Source organism: Oncorhynchus masou, chromosome 12 (assembly GCF_036934945.1).
Source record: "Oncorhynchus masou masou isolate Uvic2021 chromosome 12, UVic_Omas_1.1, whole genome shotgun sequence".
NCBI classification, from domain to species: domain Eukaryota; kingdom Metazoa; phylum Chordata; class Actinopteri; order Salmoniformes; family Salmonidae; genus Oncorhynchus; species Oncorhynchus masou.
Genome location: NC_088223.1, coordinates 76,936,510 through 76,964,098, shown reverse-complemented (window position 1 = coordinate 76,964,098; position 27,589 = coordinate 76,936,510). Strand labels below are relative to the sequence as shown.

Genomic DNA, 27,589 nt, shown 5'->3' with positions numbered 1-27,589 from the left:
TCACTCACACACTCATTAGTCCTTGTTCTTTTCATTTTGACGATATTTGTCTATATTTCCTTACCTTGAGAATGGTCTGTGTGCCAGAAGAGACTTCAATCCACGCTTTGGGTTTTGTTTACTAAGCTCCAGTGCCCAACCACTAGCATTGGCATCGATGACTGTAAAACAATGGTACGTTTCTAGAGAACTCGGGTTTGAAGTAACTAAGGTAATGTTGGACAATGTAGAGCATGCTAACTCGGGTCCCTTAACTTCCATTGTGTATTAGTCCTAGCTGCTAATATTAACCGTTAGTGACTGTAGCTAAATAAACAAATATGAAACATCCCCAATCCTTAATCCCCCCCCCCACCCCTACCAAGGCGCATACAAAAAACAGCACAAGAAACAGATAAATAGTTCAAAACAAACAAACAATAGCAATAAATATTATACTAATACTTATAAGATGTTAATTATAGCAGCATTGCTGACATTCAGAATGTTAAAATAACTACTTTAAAGTAGCTAGGATAGGAACCATTTTATTTTTATTTTGGGGTGAACTATCCCTTTAATTAATCTCAGAAATACCCAAATGGCATTCATGTATGTGGGGAGTGGCACAGTTGAATGTATTGTAGACCTTATTAATATACCCTAGTGAACAATTTAGAGAGCCACATCCTCAACCCCTGTTGTTCTTTTGGTCTCTCTCTCTCTCTCTCTCTCTCTCTCTCTCTCTCTCTCTCTCTCTCTCAATGTTCTCTCAGGAGAGTGTTCCTACCCAGTGACCCCAGGCACCACCTAACTCAGGGATAGCATGGGACCCCACCCTGTGTATCCCCCACTCCCATCCTTCCTACTCCTCCTCTCCATCCTCCTCCTCCTGCCCCACCCGGCCACCTCTTCCTTCCATTCCAAGCCTCAGGTGGTGGAGCGGGCATCTGTAGCAGGCACCCAATCTTCCCCATCTGGTAACACCACAGGGGGCAAGCGGGCGTGCACAGACAAGGTGATGTGTAGACCTGGCATTGTGCTGCCTGTGTGGCTACCACTCAGCCCTCCACTGGCAGAGCAGACAGGGAGGGCGATAGTCTACTTTACCTGCCTCATGTACATGTTCCTGGGTGTGTCCATCATCGCCGACCGTTTCATGGCCTCCATCGAGGTCATCACCTCCCAGGTGACCAGTGACCACTTCTCTCTTTGTTTTGTTTTGTGGTGATTCTGAAAACTTACCCCAAAGTTCCCAGGTTTTTCAGAAATTTAGCAGAAATGATTCTGGGATTTCTCAGACCGGGATTTCTGAAAAACCTGTCAACTTTGGTGAAAGTTCTGGAACTTTTGAAATACTGTCCTCTAGCATCAGCTCATAGGCGATATCACTGAATTGTTGTATTGGTAAAACACTAGCTGCATGTTCCCCTAACTGTGATGTGTGTCCTTGTCTTTGTAGGAGAAAGAGGTGACTATCACCAAACCCAACGGGGAGACATCAGTGACCACTGTGCGGATCTGGAACGAGACTGTGTCTAACCTCACGCTCATGGCCCTGGGCTCCTCTGCACCAGAGATCCTTCTCTCTGTCATCGAGGTATGCTAGTGACCCCACAAAACCTTCATCACTACACACCCCAGAGTATATGCAACACTCCCCCAGTGTCCCCACTCCCCATAAGCCCCAAACCCATCAGGTTAGGGCTGGGTAGGTCGTATCTTTCATCACTAACTAGGGTACGGGCAGGGCTCAGGTATCACAAATTGATCACTAACATTTTGAAGCTGAGCCATTTGCGCTTGCTCCCCTGCGCTGTAGTCATATCTGAGTAAGATCATAACAGGATGTCAGAAGTGCTTCAACCTGCACGCAGGGAGCGAGTGACAGACAGAGAGGAGCGGCTAATGCATTTACTAATGGAGGAAGTTATTTCTGATCTTGGGTTTCGGGCAGGGCCTTCAATTTGGCAGAAACAATCGGCCTGGGTAGGGTAGGGCCTGAACGTTGCGAGTATGGGTAGGGCTCGGGCTTAAAATTCATGCCAGTGCAGGGCTCTACACACTACCCCTGAGTGTCCCCACAATCCCTTTGTACTACATGCTACACCTGACGGACCCTTGATTTGCTTGAATTAGACTGGGTTCCCCATTGACAGATACCTTAATGGAGGTAGCGTAACCCTAGCTTATTTTGTTATTCAACTTTGCTGTCTTGTTGGCAGGTGTGTGGTCACAACTTTGACGCGGGTGAGCTTGGACCGGGCACCATCGTGGGCAGCGCTGCCTTCAACATGTTTGTGATCATCGGAGTGTGTGTGTGGGTCATCCCCGACGGGGAGTCGCGAAAGATCAAACATCTGAGAGTGTTCTTCATCACAGCCTTCTGGAGCATCTTCGCTTACATCTGGCTCTACCTCATCCTGGCTGTCATCTCCCCGGGAGTAGTGGAGGTCTGTATTATTTGCGTGTGTGTGTCTGTGTGTTTGTGTGTCAGCGGGGGTTTATAGACAGATTTTGTATGCATTTGTGTGTTTTTATATTATATAGAAATGTTGTGTGTTAATTCTGCAGGTGTGGGAGGCTCTGGTCACTCTGCTCTACTTCCCAGTGTGTGTGATCTTGGCTTGGATCGCCGACCGCCGCCTGCTCTTCTACAAGTACATGCACAAGCGTTACCGTGCCGACAAGCGGCATGGCATTGTTGTGGAAACGGAAGGTGACCTGGCGCCCAAGGGGATCGATGTAATCATGGACGCTAAGTTCTCGGATAGCAATTCCACTGCTGGAAACTCCTCCAGTGTCTGCACAGTCTCTGTTCAGACAGGCAAGGAGCTGGACCAGAACAGAGATGAGGTAGGCTGAGCCAGGAGATCAGGAAAGAGAATAGTCAGGACGAGTCAGAAGAGTTTAGCATTATAGGAGAGTGGAGTGGGCAGGGAGATGGTATTGGTCCTTTACGTGTCTTGGCCCTGGTGCTGTTCCTTTTTTTAAAACATTGGGTTAACGCTGTATTTCAAACATTGTGTTAACATTGTGTTTACATTGCGGTATCATTTTGCTATCCTTGTTTAAGCCTGGTATTAACATTTAGTTAATATTGTGTTTACGTTGTGACCTAACCTAGGTGGTACGCATCCTGAAGGACCTGAAGCAGAAGCACCCGGACAAAGACCTGGAGCAGCTTATCGAGATGGCCAACTACTCAGCTCTGGTGCAGCAGAGGAAGAGCCGCGCCTTTTACCGCATCCAAGCCACACGCATGATGATCGGTGCCGGCAACGTGCTCAAGAAGCATGCCGCCGAGCACACACGACGCAAAGCCGCCGCAACGGAGTGCGGAGCCCTGGAGAAAGAGGACAGGGCCACGTGCACCCACCTGTCCTTTGAGCGTGCCCAGTACCAGTGCACAGAGAACTGTGGTACCCTGAGCCTAGCAGTGATCTGTGAGGGTGGCATGGGGCAGCACACCTTCTATGTGGACTACCACACGGAGAATGGCTCGGCAAATGCCGGGGCGGACTATGAGTTTAGCGAGGGGACGCTGGTGTTCAAGCCAGGGGAGAGTCGGAAGGAGATTAAGGTTAGATGGAGAGGAGAGAGAAGGACGGAGAGGGGAAAAGAGGGTGGGAAATTATGAGAGGAGGGAGGTGAATAGTCGCTGTTTACTGTAGTTTTGAGTAATACTTCGATCAACCAAACAATCAATCAACTAACTCATTGACTAGTATTTGTTTACTAGTCAATTTACTAGTTTACTAGTACAGTACTTGTGAGCAACTTGTCTGCACCTCCAAAGAGCGAAAAGAGGCAACAGTGGCAAGGGAAAACTTGCTCTTGGATGGATTAGAGATTAGTTTAAATAATTTCAGATGAGATTAGATTAAAGGCACAATGCAGCTGTTTTTACTTCAATATCAAATCATTTCTGGGTAACAATTAAGTACCTTACTGTGATTGTTCTCCATCAAAATGCTCTAAAATGAACAAAAATAACTTCTTAATTAACAGGAGCAATTTCTCAAGGAAGAATTTTGCTAGGACTGTCTGGGAGTGGTCTGAGTGGGGTGGGAAAAACTAGCTGTTATTGGCAGAAAGGTTTGGAACTCTCTTGCTTATTGGAGTGATGTCAACAGGCAGGCCAAAACTCCATCCCACCAAAACAGCATGAAATTTCCAACAGCTCTCACACTAAAAAGTGCATTATCACAGTATTATTCCTACATGGAAATATATATAAAACCCAGGAAAGTCACATTTTTGACTGCACTGGGCATTTAAATAAGATTGTCTCAATGCATACAGTAATTCCCAACACAACCTTTTGTGTGTCCCCTGTCCATTTCAGGTGGGCATCTTGGACGACGACGTCTTCGAGGAAGACGAGCACTTCTTTGTGCGGCTGCAGAATCTCCGTCTGGATCAGGGCGGCAACGAGGTTTCACTGGGAACGCCACCCAAGGGCCGGCTGGTGGAGCCGTTAGTTGCCATGGTTACCATCCTGGACGACGACCACGCCGGCATCTTCACGTTCGGCGAGCGCGTGCTGCGAGTGAGCGAAAGCTCCGGTACGATGGTGGTGACGGTGGTGCGGAACTCTGGCTCGCGGGGCACCGTGATGTTGCCCTACCGCACTGAGGATGGCAGCGCCCGTGCCGGCGTGGACTACGAGGAGACAAAGGGCGAGCTTGAGTTCTCCAACGAACAGACCAGGTGAGGCCTGCTCTATGCCAACCCTAAAGTAGGGGGACGGTACCCAGCCGGAAAAACTGTTTGAAATGGCGTCATTACAACCAAATTACAACCTGTTGGTTGTAAACCGGTTGTAATGATATAATTTAATTTGGTTGTAAACTAGTTGTAATCTGGTTGTAATTACATAATTTCAACCAGATGTCAATGCTAGGTCATCAACAGCCTATAGCCTGTACATGAGGTTAGACCAGGGAAGGGTTACTCTGGATTTTGCTAGCCAAAGTATACTGATTGCTGCTCTTTCCTTTTAACTGGTGTCTGATTACGCCTGGAAAACCAGGTGTATGCACTTAGTTACACAAACAAATCAATGAAGTACAGACAGGAATCTGAGAAACCCAATAGACACTGAGGCTCCAAAACAAGTTTGCTTAATGCCTACTCTCTCTGCTAAGGAATCAGATGGAAGGTTTGTTAGCAGCTGTACAGATGAGAGTACAGAGTACAGATGAGGATCGAGGTCTAGAGGGAACTGTCATACAGTTCAGTGTAAATGCATCGTTGTATGTTGGTAAATGTGTTTTTCCATCAGTTTGTGTCCACATTTGTCTATGTACAGTATGTGTCCACATATACTGAATGTTATACGTATCCCTTCCATTAAGCAAATGGGATCAAAATTATATTCATGTACAGTATGTGTGTCTGTGTAGGTGTCCACATGTACTATGTTATATTGATGGAAATGTATCCTAAGGCTACAGTAACTGGGGTGATGGGGATTATTATGTGGAGCAGCATCCATTAGTTTATGATTGACAGCCTCTTGCTAATGTTAGCGGACAGATCCTTTCCCTATTAAATGTTCAGACGATATAAGCTGTGGTTCCACGTTGGACTAATTGTGCACTTACAGGTAGTACTCATACTGTAATGTGATGTCATTTCAGGTCATATATTGTAGTTATTACTGTAATGGTGCACTAACACCTCGATCACACCTACAGTGGGGCAAAAAAGTATTTAGTCAGCCACCAATTGTGCAAGTTCTCCCATTTAAAAAGATGAGAGAGGCCTGTAATTTTCATCATAGGTCCACTTCAACTATGACAGACAAAATGAGAAAAAAAATCCAGAAAATCACATTGTAGGATATTTATTGAATTTATTTGCAAATTATGGTGGAAAATAAGTAACACATCTAAACTCTATGTATAAAAACATGTGTGCCGTACGTGTGGAGAGACGGACCAAGACGCAGCGGATGTTGAGTTCCACATATTTATTATAAAGTGAAACTTAGTTTATTGATTTATTTTTTTGTTTTTGCTAACTTCGAAAAGTGACTTCCTGGTACACATGCACAAAACACAAAGTAATATTCCCCAAAAACAGGTGGGAAAAATGCTACCAAAATATGATCCCCCAATTAGAGACAATGATTACCAGCTGCCTCTAATTGGGAATCATACAAATCACCAACATAGAAAAATAAACTAGAACACCACATAGAAATCATAAACTAGACTACCCCCAGTCACGCCTTGACCTACTACACCATAGAGAAACAAGGGCTCTCTATGGTCAGGGCATGACAACATGAGGGTACCCATACACATGAAGCTACCCATAAGCAATCATTTCTGATGAAAAAACAAGTGAAAATGTGTGGATACAGTGTTTTATAAGTACTCTTCAGTTGTACTTGCTATTACTGAGATGTGGTTGTCTCATCTAGCTATCTCAAGATGAATGCACTAGCTGTGTGTGTGTGTGTGTGTGTGTGTGTGTGTGTGTGTGTGTGTGTGTGTGTGTGTGTGTGTGTGTGTGTGTGTGTGTGTGTGTGTGTGTGTGTGTGTGTGTGTGTGTGTGTGTGTGTGTGTGTGTGTTATTGAAAAAAATGTTTTCCTTTTATCCTCATCAAATGTGTTTAAAACGTCTACAAATATAACAATGTGTATTGATGACAACCCTCTTCTCTCTCTCCCTGTGTGAGTGTGGGTGTATATGTATGTATGTGTGTGTGTGGGTGGGTGCATGCTTGCATGTCTCTCCACAGTCAGACTCTACAGGTATGCATTGTAAATGTGGAGGAATATGAGAAGCAGGAAAACTTCTTCATTGTGCTGGATGAGCCCAAATGGCTAAAGCGAGGAATCTCAGGTCAGTGGGGTGTGTGGTGTGTGAAGGTTAGTGTTAGTTTATAAAAAATCTCAAAAGGTTTGTTCAACCTACTATCCACTGTTACACACAGCGAAAATTGACATTTGGCACATATTGTGAGAAACCTTTTCCCACTACACTTGCAGTATCTCTAGAAGAGTTTTATAAGATAAGATAATATAAGATTAAAGGGATTTACAGTATCTACTTCCCCAGAATCAGATGAACTGTCTCTGCAGCCAATTCTCAGGAAGTTACAGGTAACTTCCAGTGCCGACAGAGATGGCCGCCTCGCTTCGCGTTGCTAGGAAACTATGCAGTATTTCTTTTTTTACGTGTTATTTCTTACATTGGTACCCCAGGTAATCTTAGGTTTTATTACATACAGTCGGGAGGCACTACTTGATATAAGAGCAACGTGAACTCACCATCATTACGACCAGGAATACGACTTTCCAGAAGTGCATCCTCTGTTTTGCCCACCTCCCAGGACAATGGATCGGATCCCAGCCGGCGAACCAAAACAACGACACCGTAAAAGGGGCAGAGGAAGCGGTCTTCTGGTCAGGCTCCGGAGACGGGCACATTGCGCACCGCTCCCGAGCATACTACTCGCCAATGTCCAGTCTCTTGACAACAAGGTTGATGAAATCCGAGCAAGGGTAGCATTCCAGACAGACATTAGAGACATCTTTATGTAACGTTCTTTGCTTCATGGAAACATGGCTCACTCGAGACACGCTATCGGAGTCGGTACAGCCAGCTGGTTTCTTCCCACATCGCGCCGACAGAAACAAGCATCTTTCTGGTAAGAAGAGGGGCCGGGGGGGTATGCCTTATGATTAACGAGACGTGGTGTGATCATAACAACATACAAGAATTCAAGTCCTTCTGTCCTTCCTCACAATCAAATGTCGATAGCAGGGTAGCCTAGTGGTTAGAGCGTTGGACTAGTAACAGGAAGGTTGCAAGTTCAAACCCCCGAGCTGACAAGGTACAAATCTGTCGTTCTGCCCCTGAACAGGCAGTTAACCCATTGTTCCTAGGCTGTCATTGAAAATAAGAATTTGTTCATAACTGACTTGCATAGTAAAATACAACAATATCGATTGTGCTACCAGGGCTGGTAAAACCCTGCATCATTGTTATTCTAACATCCGCGATGCATATAAAGCTCCGCCCTCCTTTTGGAAAAGCTGACCACGACTCCATTTTGATGCTCCCAGCCTATAGACAGAAACTAAAATAGGAAGCTCCCACGCTCAGGTCTGTTCAATGCTGGTCCGATCAATCTGATTCCACGCTTCAAGATTGCTTCGATCACGTGGATTGGGATATGTTCCGCATTGCGTCAATCAACAACATTGACGAGTACGCTGATTCGGTGAGCGAGTTTATTAGCAAGTGCATCGGCAATGTCGTACCCACAGCAACTATTAAAACATTCCTAAACCAGAAACCGTGGATTGATGGCAGCATTCACGCGAAACTGAAAGCGCGAACCACTGCTTTTAACCAGGGCAAATTGACCGGAAACATGACCGGATACAAACAGTGTAGCTATTCCTTCCGCACGACTAATCAAACAAGCTTTGTGTCAGTATAGAGACAAAGTAGAGTCGCAATTCAACGGCTCAGACACAAAAGGTATGTGGCAGGGTCTACAGTCAATCACGGATTACAAAAAGAAAACCAGCCCCGTCGCGGACAAGGATGTCTTGCTCCCAGACAGACTAAACAACTGCTTTGCTCGCTTTGAGGACAATACAGTGCCACTGACACGGCCGCTACCACAACCTGCGGACTCTCCTTCACTGCAGCCGACATGAGTAAAACATTTAAACGCGTTAACCCTCGCAAGGCTGCAGGACCAGACGGCATCCCCAGCCGTGTCCTCAGAGCATGCGCAGACCAGCTGGCTGGTGTTTACAGACATATTCAATCAATCCCTATCCCAGTCTGCTGTTCCCACATGCTTCAAGAGGGCCACCATTGTTCCTGTTCCCAAGAAAGCTAAGGTAACTGAGCTAAACGACTACCACCCCGTTGCACTCACTTCTGTCATCATGAAGTGCTTTGAGAGACTAGTCAAGGACCATATCACCTCCACCCTACCTGACACCCTAGACCCACTCCAATTTGCTTACCGACCCAATAGGTCCACAGACGACGCAATCACAACCACACTGCACACTGCCCTAACCCAACTGGACAAGAGGAATACCTATGTGAGAATGCTGTTCATCGACTACAGCTCAGCATTTAACACCATAGTACCCTCCAAACTCAACAACAAACTCGAGACCCTGGGTCTCGACCCCACCCTGTGCAACTGGGTACTGGACTTCCTGAGGGGCCGCCCCCAGGTGGTGAGGGTAGGTAACAACATCTCCACCCCGCTGATCCGCAACACTGGGGACCCACAAGGGTGCGTTCTGAGTCCTCTCCTCTCTCTCTCCTGTACTCCCTGTTCATCCACGACTGCGTGGCCATGCACGCCTCCAACTCAATCATCAAGTTTGCAGACGACACTACAATGGTAGGCTTGATTACCAACAATGACGAGACGGCCTACAGGGAGGAGGTGAGGGCCCTCGGAGTGTGGTGTCAGGAAAATAACCTCACACTCAACGTCAACAAAACAAAGGAGATGATCGTGGACTTCAGGAAACAGCAGAGGGAGGACCCCCCTATCCACATCAACGGGACAAGGTTGAAAGGTTGAAAGTCATGCGTCCTCCGATACACAACCCAACCAAGCCGCACTGCTTTTTAACATAGTGCGCATCCAACCTGAAAGCTAGCCACACCAATGTGTCGGAGGAAACACTGTGCACCTGGCAACCTTGGTTAGCGTGCACTGCGCCCGGCCCGCCACAGGAGTTGCTGGTGCGCGATTAGACAAGGATATCCCTACCAGCCAAGCCCTCCCTAACCCGGACGACGCTATGCCAATTGTGTGTCGCCCCACGGACCTCCCGGTCGCGGCCGGTTACGACAGAGCCTGGGCGCGAACCCAGAGTCTCTGGTGGCACAGCCCTTAACCACTGCGCCACCCGGGAGGCCCGGCCATCAGACTTTTAACTAACATTGAGTGGCTGCTGCCAACATACTGACTCAACTCCAGCCACTTTAATAATGGAAAAATTGATGTAAAAAATGTATCACTAGCCACTTTAAACAATGCCACTTAATATAATGTTTACATACCCTACATTACTCATCTCATATGTATATACTGTACTCGATACCATCTACTGCATCTTGCCTATGCCGTTCTGTACCGTCACTCATTCATATATCTTTATGTACATATTCTTCATCCCTTTACACTTGTGTGTATAAGGTAATTGTTGTGAAATTGTTAGGTTAGATTACTCGTTGGTTATTACTGCATTGTCGGAACTAGAAGCACAAGCATTTCACTACACTCGCATTAACATCTGCTAGCCATGTGTATGTGACAAATAAGATTTGATTTGGTAGTTTGGTGAGCCAATGCTAACTAACATGCTAGCACTTACCCTGGACGTCCAGTCATTGCGCTAATGCGAGTTACATTAGCAACTTCCATCAAACTGCATGCAGAGACATACAAATGGTATCCATGAGTTCATCGAACTTTGGGGAGGTAGATAAAGAGCTTGATTGCCAAAATCCTGAAGTATCCCTTTAATTGTATTGTCCCTCGGGGAAAATCATCCTGAAACTACACTGCACATTTTCTTGCGACACGATCTACATCGGCCCTGCCAAACATTTCCCATATTAGGGAGACCACCCCGGTGTGTAGCCTCCACTCCTGAGAGAGAGGGCCCCACCTGGATAAAAGATCTGCACCGGAGTTGAGTCAACCGGGGACATGCTTCAACTGAAGTGAGAGCATGTGCTCACTGGTCCCCAGCAATAGGGAGTGAGCCAAGATTAGAGTCTCCCAGTGTCCATGAGAACAAGTACAAACTTCAGCCCCCAACGTCCAGGGGCTGAGCACGCTCTACCACTATAGGACAGTTTAGTTGGCGCAATGTAAGACAGTCTCGTTTTCCAATTGTTTGTTTTAGTAGTGTGAATTGTTCCTAATCACACCTAGGTGAAGAGCTGAATAATTGAAGGAATGAAGCCGAGCCTCATGCTTATCACCTGTGGAAGGCGGGACTTCCAGCGAAGCGTGGATTTCATGGGCCTTATTACGTGTGATTGTATATCCTTCATTCAAAGTTGTGAGAGTGCTACTCCCCCATAGTATGTTGTAGCAAAGTTGACTGAATGAAAGGGAACTCAATGTGCCAAGGAGGAGGTGGTGTGGGAATCAGAAACAAAGGAACAGAATAGATTAAAATTGAATTGAGGAATGGAGGATGTTTATTTGAAAGGAGGGAATTAAAGAAGAGCTGAACTTAAAAAACAACTTAGCTGATTGAAAACGGATTGAAAACGGCCTATATATCATTGGTATAGGCAAAATGGACTACGGGTAAGTGGTAGAACTTTGGTCATTACGTAATATTTTCCATAACCAATCTTCCAAAATGTAGGGAATCTAGGGTACACAACAGCTTTCCCACAACAGCTTTCCTTTTTTGGGGTTTAGATTTCAATCCTGCCCACATGCTCAAAATAATCAGTGATTCGGAGCTCAGCAGCAAGCGCCCCAATCTCACTGCAGACTCAACCTAAAGTACAGCTGCATGCTATCCAATCGTAGCAGTAGAAACAAACCTATAGCCCGCCCTTTTCTTTATTGACACCAATTGATGCATTAGCGCACAGTGTCTCTGGACTAAAAACGAGACATACGTCATCGCCAATGTTATGTTGACAGAATGAGACTTGTCGGTCATAAACAGCTTGGGTTTTTCCAACTCAAGCATTTTCAAATTTTTGAGTTAATGTTAGCATCACAAACACAACTGTTATCAAAGATACTACTCTTCTTCTTCTATTGTATAATTTTTATTGTATACATTTTTTTATTTCACCTTTATTTAACCAAGTAGGCCAGTTGAGAACAAGTTCTCTTTTACAACTGCGAACTGGCCAATATAAAGCAAAGCAGTGCAACAAAAAACAACACAGAGTTACACATAAACAAAAGTACAGTCAATAACACAATAGAAACGTCTACATACAGTGTGTGCAAATGGCGTAAGGAAATAAGGCAATAAATAGGCCATAGTAGCGAAGTAATTACAATTTAGAAAATTAAGACTGGAGTGATAGATGTGCAGATGATGATGCAAGTAAAAATTCTGGTGTACAAGAGAGCAAAAAAAAGTCAATAAAAACAACATGGGGATGAGGTAGGTAGTTGGATGGACTATTTACAGATGGGCTGTGTACAGCTGCAGCGATCGGTAAGCTGCTCAGATAGCTGATGCTTAAAGTTAGTGAGGGAGATATAAGTCTCCAACTTCAGCTATTTTTGCAATTTGTTCCATCATTGGCAGCAGAGAACTGGAAGGAAAGGCAGCCAAAGTAGGTGTTGGCTTTGGGGTTGACCAGTGAGATATACCTGCTGGAGCGAAAGCTATGGGTGGGTGTTGTTATGGTCACCAGTGAGCTGAGATAAGGTGGAGCTTTACCTAGCAAAGACTTATAGATGATCTGGAGCCAGTGGGTTTGGCGCCGAATATCTAGCGAGGGCCAGCTGACGAGAGCATACAAGTCGTAGTGGTAGGTGGTATATGGGCTTTGGTGACAAAACGGATGGCACTGTGATAGACTGCATCCAGTTTGCTGAGTAGAGTGTTGGAGGCTATTTTGTAGATGACATTTCCGAAGTCGAGGATCGGTAGGATAGTCAGTTTTACGAGGGTATGTTTGGCAGCGTGAGTGGAGGGTTTGTTGCGAAATATGAAGCCGATTCTAGATTTAATTTTGGATTGGAGATGCTTAATATGAGTCTGGAAGGAGAGTTTACAGTCTAGCCAGACACCTAGGTAGTTGTCCACATATTCTAAGTCAGAACCGTCCAGAGTAGTGATGCTAGTCAGGCGGGTGGGTGCAGGCAGCTATCGGTTGAAAAGCATGCATTTAGTTTGACTAGAGTTTAAGAGCAGTTGGAGGCCACGGAAGGAGTGTTGTATGGCATTGAAGTTCGTTTGGAGGTGTGTTGTATACAGAATGGTGTCGTCTGCGTAGAGGTGGATCAAGGAAGCACCCGCAACAAAGGCGACATCATTGATGTATACATAGAAAAGAGTAGGCCCGAGAATTAAACCCTGTGGTGCCCCCATAGAGACTGCCAGAGGTCCGGACAACAAGCCCTTCGATTTGACACATTGAACTCTATCTGAGAAGTAGTTGGTGAACCAGGCGAGGCAGTCATCTCAGAAACCAAGGCTGTTGAGTCTGCCGATAAGAATGTGGTGATTGACAGATTCGAAAGCCTTGGCCAGGTCGATGTAGATGGCTGCACAGTACTGTCTTTTATCGATGGCGGTTATGATATCGTTTAGTACCTTGAGCGTGGCTGACGTGCACCCGTGACCAGCTCGGAAACCGGATTGCACAGCGGAGAAGGTACGGTGGGAGTCAAAATGGTCAGTGATCTGTTTGTTAACTTGGCTGTTTGTTAACTTGGCTATAATGACATTTGCAATAATTGGATGTGCATTCCGCCACCTACTGTGCAGGTAAATATCAAGGATCCCTAAAAGGAACAAATAATATACAAAACTAACAATTAACAAAATAATTACTAAACAAAATCAACCCGCTTTTCTGTAACCCCCCCCCCCCCCCCCCCATTCTAATCAGGTACACAAGCTCAGACGACTCCTGTGAGGGCGGGAACATTTCCAAGTGACAATAGTCCTTGCAGTCTTTGAGCCCCAAAAACGTATTGGCTGCAGATATAATGATATCCAGTAATGATATCCAGCTTCTTGGACTTCTTAGACATTTATGCTGTACAATTAATCACTGTGGCTATAAATGCCACCAAATCCACCTTCTTCACAATGAATGTATCAGGATCACTCAATTGACTTAAAACACTAGCAACTGGTTGTAATGCATCTTCAACACTGTTGCCTCTTGCCCCTTGGACTGTCTTCAACACCTCCACATAGATCTGCTGCACAGCCATGATCCTTGACACCTCCTTCACCCTAACAGGGCACTTAAGGAAGTCTGGAGTATGATCCCCACCACAGTTGCAACAATTTCCATTCACAGATTCTTCAATACCATACTTCTCCCTTCTACAAACATGTGACCTTATAATACCTACATGTTTCAAACAGACCTCCCTGTGCCCTAGAAAGCGAAGGTAACCTTCCTAAATGATTACCGCCCCATAGCATTCACGTCGGTAGCCATGATGAGATTTGAAAGGCTGGTCATGGCTCACATCAACACCATCATCCCAGAAACCCTAGACCCATTCCAATTCACATACCGCCCCAACAGATCCACAGATGATGCAATCTCAATCGCCTTCCACACTGCCCTTTCTCACGTGGACAAAAGGAGCACTTATGTGAGAATGCTGTTCATTGACTACAGCTCAGCGTTCAACACAAAGATTATCACTAAGCTAAGGACCCTTGGACTAAACACCTCTTTCTGCAACTGGATCCTGGACTTCCTGACATGCCGCCCAAGGCTAGGTAACAACACATCTGCCACGCTGATCCTCAACACGTGGGCCCCTCAGGTGCGAGTGCTTAGCCCCCTCCTGTACTCCCTGTTCACCCACAACTGCGTGGCCAAGCACGACTCCAACGCCATCATTAAGTTTGCTGACGACACAACGGTGGTAGGCCTGATCACCGACAACGATAAGACACCCTATAGGAGAGGTCAGAGACCTGGCAGTGTGGTGCCAGGCGAACAACCTTTCCGTGAGCAAGACAAAGGAGATGATCGTGGAATAAAGGAAAAGGAGGGCCGAACATGCCCCCATTCACATCGACGGGGCTGTAGTGGAATGGGTTAAGTGTTCACATCACCAACAAACTATCATGGTCCAAACACACCAAGAAAGTTTTGAAGAGGGCACGACAATGCCTTTTCCCCCTCAGGAGACTGAAAAGATTTGATGGGTCCCCACATCCTCAAAAAGTTCTACAGCTGCACCATTGAGAGCATCCTGACCGGTTGCATCACCGCCTGGTATGGCAACTGCTCGGCATCCAACCGCAAGACACTACAGAGGGTAGTGTGTACACCACTGGGGCCAAGCTTCCTGCCATCCATAACCTATATACTAGGCGGTGTCAGAGGAAGGCACAAAAAAATGGTCAAATCAAATCAATTTATATAGCCCTTTGTACATCAGCTGATATCTCAAAGTGCTGTACAGAAACCCAGCCTAAAACCCCAAACAGCAAGCAATGCAGGTGTAGAAGCACGGTGGCTAGGAAAAACTCCCTAGAAAGGCCAAAACCTAGGAAGAAACATAGAGAGGAACCAGGCTATGTGGGGTGGCCAGTCCTCTTCTGGCTGTGCCGGGTGGAGATTATAACAGAACATGGCCAAGATGTTCAAATGTTCATAAATGACCAGCATGGTCGAATAATAATAAGGCAGAACAGTTGAAACTGGAGCAGCAGCACGGCCAGGTGGACTGGGGACAGCAAGGAGTCATCATGTCAGGTAGTCCTGGGGCATGGTCCTAGGGCTCAGGTCCTCCGAGTGAGAGAAAGAAAGAGAGAAAGAGAGAATTAGAGAAAGCACACTTAAATTCACACAAGACACCGAATAGGACAGGAGAAGTACTACAGATATAACAAACTGACCCTAGCCCCCCGACACATAAACTACTGCAGCATAAATACTGGAGGCTGAGACAGGAGGGGTCAGGAGACACTGTGGCCCCATCTGAGGACACCCCCGGACAGGGCCAAACAGGAAGGATATAACCCCACCCACTTTGCCAAAGCACAGCCCCCACACCACTAGAGGGATATCTTCAACCACCAACTTACCATCCTGAGACAAGGCTGAGTATAGCCCACAAAGATCTCCGCCATGGCAAAACCCAAGGGGGGGGGCGCCAACCCAGACAGGATGACCACATCAGTGAATCAACCCACTCAGGTGACGCACCCCTTCCAGTGACGGCATGAGAGAGCCGAAATTTAAAGACTCCAGTCATGCAAGTCATAGACTGTTCTCTCTGCTACCGCACGGCAAGCGGTACCAGAGCACCACGACTAGGTCCAAAAGGCTCCTTAACAGCTTCTACCCCCAAGCCATAAGACTGCTGAACAATTCATTTGCATTATTTGCATTGACACCCCCTTTGTTTTTACACTGCTGCAACTTGCTGTTTATTATCTATGCATAGTCACTTTACCCCTACCTACATATACAAATTACCTCAACTAACCTCGACCCCCACACATTGACTCGGTTTTATTGTTATTTTATTGTGTTACTTCTTAAAATTGTTGGTTAAGGGCTTGTAAGTAAGCATTTCAAGGTAAGGTCTACACCTTTTGTATTCGACGCATGTGATGGATATAAAATCACATTTTATCTTGTACAATTCCCACACTATAATGGTTTGGGCACAAGTGCTCTCACCGCATACCTCACATATCCAAGCTTCCCATATTCAGGTAGAGTCTCTTCAAACAACAATAATAATGATAGGCTTTTCTCCTTCCTTCCATTTACCATACGAATCAGGCGAAATGCACTGACCACTCCTAGGATTTTCTGACTATATCCAACAAGACTCCAGCTATAACTCCTTTGGCAGGCGCCCTGCTCCGAAGATCAATAGATGTTGCTTCTGACGTGGACAATTTTGCCAGATCCAGTGCAGCTTCTTCTGTTCTTCATCGACAAAATAAACCAAAACAAGGCCGCTTCGAGTCACCTTGATTGAATGCACCTTTCCCACTGCTCTCTTCACAGTCCTCGATATTACAAATGGATTTCCCAAATGAATCTCCTTGTCCAAAAAACGCAGTCCAATAAGAAATGCATTATTGGACCGGTCCTTGTCTTCTACTACAACTTGCTTGGTTTGTTCCATTCTTTTGATTTCACTATTTTTGATTCATTGTCACACACTTCACTTGCTACACTTTCAGATTTAAACACATTCAAAGATACTTCTCTAGAGATGAAGACATTTTAACCCTCGGAGCTTGGGATTCTTGACCAATTACGTTCACGTTTTCATGCTGCGCCACGCAGTTGGTACGGTGGCTGTTTGGGATATCACACCCACATCAAACCACACCCCCAAAACGAATGGTTTCTTGCATTTTTTGTGAGAAGGCTAAAATACTAGGCCTAATCAATGACTTCAGCACCTCTTTGATGGCAGAATGTAGTGAGGCTGGGAGATGTGCCAAAGATTTTTAACTACACTGACAAGAAAATCGTTGTCCATGAAGACGGAGGAAAGGCTGGAACTCTTAGCCAATAAGATGCCAGAGAGATTTGTCACTAGGCAGAACAAGACCTGAAATAAAGTTGTTTTCCTCAAATTCGTTGTGATTGTTATATCTAGCTGAGCTGTAGAACACATGTTTGCACGGTTTCACATTGTAAATCACTCTGACGTTTAATGTACATACTACCTCAATTGGGCCGAACAACCAGTGCTCCCGCACATTGGCGAGCCGGGCTATCTGCATTGTGTCCCGCCACCCGCCACCCACCACCCACCAATCCCTCTTTTACGCTACTGCTACTCTCTGTTCATCATATATGCATAGTCACTTTAACCATATCTACATGTACATTCTACCTCAATCAGCCTGACTAACCGGTGTCTGTATGTAGCCTCGCTACTTTTATAGCCTCACTACTGTATATAGCCTGTGTTTTTACTGTTGATTTATTTATGTACTGACCTATTGTTCACCTAATACCTTTTTTGCACTATTGGTTAGAGTCTGTAATGAAGCATTTCCCTGTAAGGTCTACACCTGTTGTATTCGGTACACGTGACAAATAAACTTTGATTTGATTTGACATGTGCCACTCATTCTGATAATCCATTCATATATAAAGCAGCACACTGTCGTACACCATAACAACCGCACAGTACGACGTACAGTGCATAACACTGATGTCAAGCTTGTTCACTCATACAGGACCTTCGTAACAATGTAAACATTATGCACCTCCTATTCGATCAAGTAGGCCTCTCGAAGTGAATTAGCTTTCTTTTTTTCATGTTAATCGAACTCGATGGACCCTCTCCCATTGCATCCCATTGAAAAAGCACTTCCACATTTTTTTTCACATGGATGGAAGTCAAGCCTATACCTCTTTGGATGAGCTCACTGCATTTAGTAGAGGATGGAGACGCAGGAATATTTGAATTTGGTGTCGGTTAATTTGTACTGATTCTTTCCTCACTGCATGGTTACTTTCAGAATGCACATTGTGATCTGATGAATCTGTCATTCATTTATTGTTTGTACATTGTCCGAAGTATAATGTTTCTCAGTTGATCAATTCCTTGCATGTGTACTGTGTACTGTCACTTCTGTCTTTTGTCGACTGTTGCTATTTTGACAAGGTCTCTCTTGCAAAATACATTTGATTTCAATGAGACTAACGTGAATAAATAAAGGTTCAATGCAAAAATCACTTTAGCTTGAATAGCATTATAAGTAATCACATCTCAAAATCACACATTTATTTTTTTCTCTTCCTATTGCAGCTCTGCTGCTCAACCAGGGTAAGATCTAATAAGTTTTGCACACAATTGAAAGGTCCACTGTGATTTTTACAGATGCTTTTGAACATTAAAATGATATATACCCATTGATTATTTTACAATATCGCTTATTAATGCATCATGAGCTTAGTTCACCTGTCTAACCCCATCATAACTACAAAATATGTATTTGTTTAACTCCATTTATATTAGTCCCATCATGTATTGTAGTAAGAGAACATTCGCCTTTCCTCTCCCCCTTTAGGGAACCCTACTCCAGAAGAGGAGGACGCCAGACGTATCTCAGAGATGGGGAAGCCCATTCTAGGGGAGCACAGCAGGCTAGAGGTCATCATAGAGGAGTCCTACGAGTTTAAGGTGTGTGTGTGTGTGTGTGTGTGTGTGTGTGTGTGTGTGTGTGTGTGTGTGTGTGTGTGTGTGTGTGTGTGTGTGTGTGTGTGTGTGTGTGTGTGTGTGTGTGTGTGTGTGTGTGTGTGTGTGTGTGTGTGTGTGTGTCATATACAGTGTGTGCATGCGTGTCTGTAGGTGTGTTGTGTTATGTTTGATTAACCCCTCTCACTGTGGCACCTTCTCACCCAACAGATCCGACAGGGAATGACTCCAAATGGGATACTAGACCCGGTATTGTAGCCACTAGCATGCAGTGTGCTCTGGGATTTATTTGACAGGACTGAGGTGTCTCTTAACTGAGTGCCTCTAGAACTGGAGGATCTCTACTTCCATTTACACGTTCTCATCTTTCAGAATAGAACAGAGCTGTTGCTCAACCTAGTTTTGCCCCCCACCAGCCATTACACATTTGGTCTATTCAACCACCAGAACACCTGATTCAAGTTATTAAGGGCTTGGTAATTAGATTACTAATTGAATCAGGTGAGCTAGTTCTAAAAATGTATTTTAAACTAATGTGGAATCGCTGGGGTAATCTTTCGGGGGGGATGTCCGAGGACCAGGTTGGGAAACACTGGAATAGATACAGTATATTGTGATGTTGATAGAATGTATATCAAAGCCAAGAAACCTTTTCACACAAACTGTCCTGTAAGTGACAAGACAGGAAATGTATGTAATGCAATTGAAAAATAGGGGTAGGATTGTAGAGAATCGAAGGACTGTGAATGTAATAAGAAACCTTAGGTGCTGGTTTGAGCCCGGTAGCAAACACTACAGAATGTCCGGTCAGAACAAGGATGAGGCGGATATCCAGGTTAAGAGGAGTTTAATGGACACTCACACTCACACACTCCACACTCACACACACAAATGACACATCTGACTACTCATGGTTCAGATAACTGAGAATCATGTCCAGTGTTAACTGACATTAACTACAGTGGGGCAAAAAAGTATTTAGTCAGCCACCATTTGTGCAAGTTCTCCCACTTAAAAATATGAAAGAGGCCTGTCATTTTCATCATAGGTACACTTCAACTATGACAGACAAAATGAGGGAAAAAAATCCAGAAAATCACATTGTAGGATTTTTTATGAATTTATTTGCAAATTATGGTGGAAAATAAGTATTTGGTCAATAACAAAAGTTTATCTCAATACTTTGTTATATACCCTTTGTTGGCAATGACAGAGGTCAAACGTTTTCTGTAAGTCTTCACAAGGTTTTCACACACTGTTGCTGGTATTTTGTCCCATTCCTCCATGCAGATCTCCTCTAGAGCAGTGATGTTTTGGGGCTTTTGCTGGGCAACACAGACTTTCAACTCCCTCCAAAGATTTTCTATGGGGTTGAGATCTGGAGACTGGCTAGGCCACTCCAGGACCTTGAAATGCTTCTTACGAAGCCACTCCTTCGTTGCCCGGGCGGTGTGTTTGGGATCATTGTCATGCTGAAAGACCCAGCCACGTTTCATCTTCAATGCCCTTGCTGATGGAAGGAAGTTTTCACTCAAAATCTCACGATACATGGGCCCATTCATTCTTTCCTTAACACGGATCAGTCATCCTGGTCCCTTTGCAGAAAAACAGCCCCAAAGCATGATGTTTCCACCCCCATTCTTCACAGTAGGTATGGTGTTCTTTGGATGCAACTCAGCATTCTTTGTCCTCCAAACACGACAAGTTGAGTTTTTACCAAAAAGTTATATTTTGGTTTCATCTGACCATATGACATTCTCCCAATCTTCTTCTGGATCATCCAAATGCTCTCTAGCAAACTTCAGATGGGCCTGGACATGTACTGGCTTAAGCAGGGGGACACGTCTGGCACTGCAGGTTTTGAGTCCCTGGCGGCGTAATGTGTTACTGATGGTAGGCTTTGTTACTTTGGTCCCAGCTCTCTGCAGGTCATTCACTAGGTCCCCCCGTGTGGTTCTGGGATTTTTGCTCACTGTCCTTGTGATCATTTTGACCCCACGTGGTGAGATCTTGCATGGAGCCCCAGATCAAGGGAGATTATCCGTGGTCTTGTATGTCTTCCATTTCCTAATAATTGCTCCCACAGTTGATTTCTTCAAACCAAGCTGCTTACCTATTGCAGATTCAGTCTTCCCAGCCTGGTGCAGGTCTACAATTTTGTTTCTGGTGTCCTTTGACAGCTCTTTGGTCTTGGTCATAGTGGAGTTTGGAGTGTGACTGTTTGAGGTTGTGGACAGGTGTCTTTTATACTGATAACAAGTTCAAACAGGTGCCATTAATACAGGTAACGAGTGGAGGACAGAGGAGCCTCTTAAAGAAGAAATTACAGGTCTCTGAGAGCCAGAAATCTTGCTTGTTTGTAGGTGACCAAATACTTATTTTCCACCATTGCAAATAAATTCATTAAAAATCCTACAATGTGATTTTAAAAAAATAATCTCATTTTGTCTGTCATAGTTGAAGTGTACCTATGATGAAAATTACAGGCCTCTCTCATATTTTTAAGTGGGAGAACTTGCACAATTGGTGGCTGACTAAATACTTTTTTGCCGCACTATGTGGTCCTGAAAGGAAAGAGGAGAAATAAATAATATCACATATGGCATCATTTAGTAACCAAAAAAATGTTAAACAAATCAAAATATATTTTAGATTTTAGATTCTTCAAAGTAGCCACCCTTTGCCTCTGACAGCTTTGCACACTCTTGGCATTCCCTCAACCAGCTTCACCTGGAATGCTTTTCCAACAGTCTTGAAGGATTTCCCACATATGCAGAGTACTTGTTGGCTGCTTTTCCTTCACTCTGCGGTCCAACTCATCCCAAACCATCTCAATTGGGTTGACGTCGGGTGATTGCGGAGGTCAAATCATCTGATTCATTCTCCATCACTCTATTTATTGGTCAAATAGCCCGTACACAGCGTGGAGGTATGTTAGGTCATTGTCCTGTTGAAAAACAAATGATAGTCCCACTATGCGCCAACCAGATGGGATGGCGTATCACTGCAGAATGCTGTGGTAGCCATGCTGGTTAAGTGTGCATTGAATTCTCAGTAAATTACTGGCAGTGTCATCAGCAAAGCATCCCCACACCATCACACCTCCTCCTCCATGCTTCACGGTGGGAACCACACATGCAGAGATCATCCGTTCACCTACTCTGCGTCTCACAAAGACACGGCGGTTGGAACCAAAAATCTCAAATTTGGACTCTAATGTCCATTGCTCGTGTTTCTTGGCCCAAGCAAGTCTCTTCTTATTGGTTTCCTTTAGTAATGGTTTCCTTGCAGCAATTTGACCATGAAGGTCTGATTCACCCAGTCTCCTCTGAACAGTTGGTGTTGTGTCTGTTACTTGAACTCTGTGAAGGATTTATTTGGGCTTATCCTCTGTTGCAGAGGTAACTCTGGGTCTCTCAGTCTTCCTTTCCTGTGGCGGTCATGAGAGACAGTTTCATCATAGCGCTTGATGGTTTTTGTGAGTGCACTTAAAGAAACTTTCAAAGTTTTTGAAATTTTACACATTGACCGACCTTCATGTCTTAAAGTAATGATGAACTGTAATTTCTCTTTGCTTATTTGAGCTGTTTTTGCCATAACATGAACTTGGTCTTAGCCCTAATTGGTAAATCTTCTCTATACCACCCCTACTGTGTCACAACAAAACTGATTGGCTCAAACGCATTATGAAAGGAAAGAAATTCCACAAATTAAATTTTAACAAGGTAAACCTGTTAATTGAAATGCATTCCAGGTGTCTACCTCATTAAATTGGTTGAGAGAATGCCAAGAGTGTGCAAAGTTGTCATCAAGGCAAATGGTGGCTACTTTGAAGAATCTCAAATATAAAATACACTTTTTTGGTAACTACATGATTCCATATGTCCTATTTAATCATTTTGATGTCTTCACTATTATTCTACAATGTAGAAATAGTAAAAATAAAGAAAAACCTTTGAATGAGTAGGTGTGTCTAATCTTTTGACTGGTACGATATATAGAATAGAAAATAGCTTAGCACAATAAATGAGTAATGCTAATAAATGCTAATCACTAACAGTTATGCTGAAATGCTCATGCATTCCAATACAAAATGCTAATGGTAGTGCTAACGCGAGCGGGAGCTCAAGCTAGCTAACAACCTCAATACACAATAATTGTACACAATAAACCACAAAACTTAGCTCCATATAATATGACACAGATCTCATGGCACCTATGTTTAGATGCACACACAATTAAACATCAGACATACAGGGATTCAGTCCACAGCAGGAAAGGTTCAGCAGGAGGTAAAACTGTGGATGTGCTCATCAGGATGGGGATAGCATGTTTCTGACCACACAGAGTGTTGGGGTCATAGACTAACTGAAACTGAAGTCCTGGGAATCAAGGCCAGTGATAGGCTGAAGGAGATGTGGTGATAATTATTTGGACTGACCTTGACCAATAAGACACTAACAAAAGTGGGGGTCCTCTGAATGGGAGACTAAGCTGCCGAAGTAATGGCTAGAATCAGCTGACTGAAGCTGGCCGTTTTAACAGTAATGATACTTATCTTCTACCCTCATGTCTATCCTGACTTCAGTTTGATAAGAACAGAAGTCATGAGACAGAATGTGTGTGACATTTTATGTGTTTGCGCTTCAGAGCATGCCGTGTCAGCTTTTGTTGTTGAATACTTGCCCACTCTCATTGCTAATCTTTTTTGTGTTTTGATAGAGCACCGTGGACAAACTCTTGAAGGACACCAATCTGGCTGTGGTGATTGGAACTCATTCCTGGAGAGAACAGTTCATTGAGGCGGTCACAGTCAGTTCAGGAGGTCAGACATAACCTGAGTTATGTCATGTAAATAATTCACAAATATGTAATGATACATACAGTGCATTCGGAAAGTATTCAGACCGCTTGACTTTTTCTACATTTTGTTACGTTACAGCCTTATTCTAAAATGGATTAAAAAACTACTTTTATTAATCAATCTACACACAATACCCCACAATGACAAAGCGAAAACAGAAATATCTTATTTACGCAAGTATCCAGACCCTTCGCTATGAGACTCAACCTTCTCTGCAGCACTCCACCAATCAGGCCTTTATGGTAGAGTGGCCAGACAGAAGTGAATCCTCAGGAAAGGAACATGACAGCCCACTTGGAGTTGGCCAAAAGGCACCTAAAGGACTCTCAGACCATGAGAAACTAGATTCTCTGGTCTGATGAAAACAAGCTTGAACTCTTGGGCCTGAATGCCAAGCATCACATCTGTAGAAAACCTGGCACCATCCCTATGGTGAAGCATGGTGGTCTGGGAGACTAGTCTGGATTAAGGGAATATGAACAGAGCAACGTACAGAGAGATCCTTGATGAAAACCTGCTACAACGCAGGAGTGGCTTCGGGACCAGTCTATGAATGTTCTTGAGTGGCCCAGCCAGAGCCCAGACTTAAATCTGATCGAACATCTCTGGAGAGACCTGAAAATAGCTGTGCAGCGGCGCTCCCCATCCTACCTGACCAAGCTTGAGAGGATCTGCAGAAAACAATGGGAGAAAGTCCCCAAATCAAGGTGTGCCAAGCTTGTAGCGTCATGTACCCAAGAAGACTCCAGGCTGTAATGGCGGCCAAAGGTGCTTCAACAAAGTACTGGGTTTTAAGGGTCTGAATAATTATGTAAATATGATATTTCGTTTTTTTATTTGTAAAAAATTTACAAAAATGTCTAAAGACCTGTTTTTGATTTGTCATTATGTCATATTGTGTGTAGATTGATGAGGGATTACAAAAAAATATCAATTTTACAATTAAGCCAGTAACGCAACAAAATGTGGAAAAATCAAGGGATCTGAATACTTACCGAATGCACTGTACATATATAATGTGTATATTTTACAGTATATTGTGTGTGTGTGCATGCGTGTTTGTTTGTCTGTATGGTTTGTATCATGGTTTGGTCTTTTCTCCGGCAAATGTATGCTATCGATAAATACTCATCGATAACACTGTTTGTCCCTGTCCTCTACCTGCCTCATTTTGCCAGGTGACGAGGAAGAGGGAGTGGAGCGGCGAATGCCCAACTGCTTCGACTACTTCATGCACATTGTGACAGTTTTCTGGAAGATTCTGTTTGCCTGCGTGCCACCTACCGAGTACTGGAATGGCTGGGCCTGCTTTGTGGTGTCCATCATTGTCATTGGCTTACTAACCACCGTCATCGGGGACCTGGCCTCCCACTTCGGCTGCACCGTGGGCCTCAAAGACAGTGTCACTGCTGTGGTGTTTGTGGCTCTGGGCACTTCCATCCCTGGTGAGTGAGTGAGTGTGTGTGTGTGTGTGTGTGTGTGTGTGTGTGTGTGTGTGTGTGTGTGTGTGTGTGTGTGTGTGTGTGTGTGTGTGTGTGTGTGTGTGTGTGTGTGTGTGTGTGTGTGTGTGTGTGTGTGTGTCTGAGTGTCTGCTTTAAGTTACTTTATCTTCAATCCAAGCTAGCTATTTACCCTAAACCTAACTCTTGAACCAACTATAACCCAAAACCATACCTCCCAACCTCTATTTACACCTCTCCCAGCCTTAGTGATACTAATCCTAACCATATTCTAAACTCTAACCCAAACCTCTTTCCATAGACACCTTTGCCAGTAAAGTCGCTGCCACCCAGGACCAGTATGCTGACGCGTCGGTGGGCAACGTGACGGGTAGCAATGCGGTCAACGTTTTCTTGGGCATCGGGGTGGCGTGGTCCATCGCTGCCATCTACTGGGAGACCAAAGGTCAAACTTTCCGTGTGGACCCCGGCTCACTGGCCTTCTCGGTCACGCTCTTCACCATCTTCGCCTTCATCAACATGGGGGTGCTGATGCTCCGCCGCCGGCCGTCTGTAGGGGGAGAGCTGGGGGGGCCCAAGGTCACCAAGGTGCTCACCACCCTATTCTTCTTTGGCCTCTGGTTCATCTACATCCTCTTTTCCAGCCTGGAGGCCTACTGCCATGTAAAGGGCTTCTGAGGGAGCACAGGGCTAGATAGGTAGATGGGTAGATTGAGAAACTCACACATGCACACAGACACACACACACGCGCATACATGCTTGCACGCACACATACACACACATACACATACACATCGTCATCATCATCATCATTGCCACTGCAACAACACATCTTCGACATCTAGCAGAAGATCCACTACCAGGAGTAATGATGCAAATGTCTATTTTCTGTACTCACTGCTCACAGAGAGAATGTCAGACACTCTCTCACACACACACACACACACACACACACACACACACACACACACACACACACACACACACACACACACACACACACACACACACACACACACACACACACACACACACACACACACACACAAAATGTAGGGTGTAGAAGAAAATGTAGAAGGAAAAGCTGGTTATTAGTAGAGGAATGTGGTGGTGATGGACTATGTGATGATCACAATCACAGGATGCTAATATGCCTGGTATAGAAAGTGGAGGGGATACCGTGCAAAGACACTCTTTAAAATAGGCTGCTCAGGTTAAGAGGAAAGACATGGATGGAGTGTGAAGTCTGGATCTTGACACCACTGGAGACCACATCAACATGATTCTGGTCTGAGTCTGTCTGGGCCTCAGCTCCTGAGGTCTAGGTATAGTTTTACAGTTTTGGACCAGGCCATGATCTTTGGTAGTCTCTCAACTCACGTGGTCAAGATCTGTCAGTGAATACCATCTCTTGTCAGAGTTATTTGGCCACGTAGCTCTGGTCCATCGTGCAACGACAACAACGAGTTACCTCTTCAGAGGCAACTGGTTGTTGTCATCACGCGATGGACCAGAGCTAGTGGCCAAGTAGGACTGACACAACACTGAGGGGACACCTTGTTCTGCATGCCTTGCCGGCGGCAAAGTATCAGCACCCCAATGTTAATTCCCTAATGTGGGAGCCGGGTAGGAATGTAATGGCTAACACTTAGGTGGACCCATTGTGCAAATCTGTTTGAAATTATATAATTTCAATCAGTGTTGCCCACTGGGGAAGATGCCTTATTTGACTGTAAGGTCAAATAAGAGTTTTGGTTTGAGTCTAGGTCTTCATCTTGCTGCTTATGGCCTACCTATGTTAGTTGAACAAGGGCACTACGGTGGCTGATCCAGATAAACTTGATGAACAGAACAATGTAAACTACACATGGCAGATAAGCATCTCCCTTTCTCCGTTTTTGTCCTGTATGGCTCAATGGATACAGCTGCCTCCGACACCCACAACAACCTCTTCCCCAGCTTTTGTATTATACATTTCTCTTGGAAATAGTTGTATCTCTATTCCCTATTATGTCATCTTGTGGCAAGAGGTGAAATGCTAATATAATTTGCCTAACCCCTTTCATTTGGGCTCACCCCAGTCTTCATAGCAACAACAACCAAAGACTATGGGCTCAATGCTGTTTAGTAGCATGCTATTGCATGCTGTTTAAAAATGCTGAGAAGCTGCTATGACATGAAATACTGTAAATTATAGAGAAATAACTGAGTATCTGCCATTTAGAGTGACAATGTGACAGAGATAATTCATCCAACTCAAAATGAGTAGTCTTATCATCAATTTATTTATGAATTTTGTCATTAAATGTATGTATATTTTAATGTAAGAACTTACATTCACAAGAAATGACATTGTAATTTATTTCAAGTTGTAACAATTACATTGAAAATGTATCACA

General features: G+C 44.5%; 1 protein-coding gene across 1 annotated transcript; it reads left to right on the top strand.

Moving 5' to 3' along the window:
• Positions 1 to 761: 761 nt before the first annotated feature.
• On the top strand, positions 762 to 27,589 carry LOC135550840 (sodium/calcium exchanger 2-like). The gene is made up of 12 exons (XM_064981988.1): positions 762 to 1,168; positions 1,442 to 1,579; positions 2,205 to 2,432; positions 2,554 to 2,835; positions 3,107 to 3,562; positions 4,328 to 4,692; positions 6,734 to 6,837; positions 18,476 to 18,493; positions 18,738 to 18,850; positions 23,588 to 23,690; positions 24,908 to 25,174; positions 25,491 to 27,589. Exons 1-12 carry the CDS (start codon positions 806 to 808, stop codon positions 25,865 to 25,867), a joined length of 2,814 nt encoding a protein of 937 aa, XP_064838060.1. The 5' UTR covers positions 762 to 805; the 3' UTR covers positions 25,868 to 27,589.

What these genes read in the sequence shown, in the direction of transcription:
- LOC135550840 (XM_064981988.1), top strand. Translation starts at nt 806, where the DNA reads ATGGGACCCCACCCTGTGTATCCCCCACTCCCATCCTTCCTACTCCTC. An exon ending in TGGACCAGAACAGAGATGAG is followed by an intron (nt 2,836 to 3,106) that starts GTAGGCTGAGCC and finishes GACCTAACCTAG; the next exon opens with GTGGTACGCATCCTGAAGGA. An exon ending in TTCTCCAACGAACAGACCAG is followed by an intron (nt 4,693 to 6,733) that starts GTGAGGCCTGCT and finishes GTCTCTCCACAG; the next exon opens with TCAGACTCTACAGGTATGCA.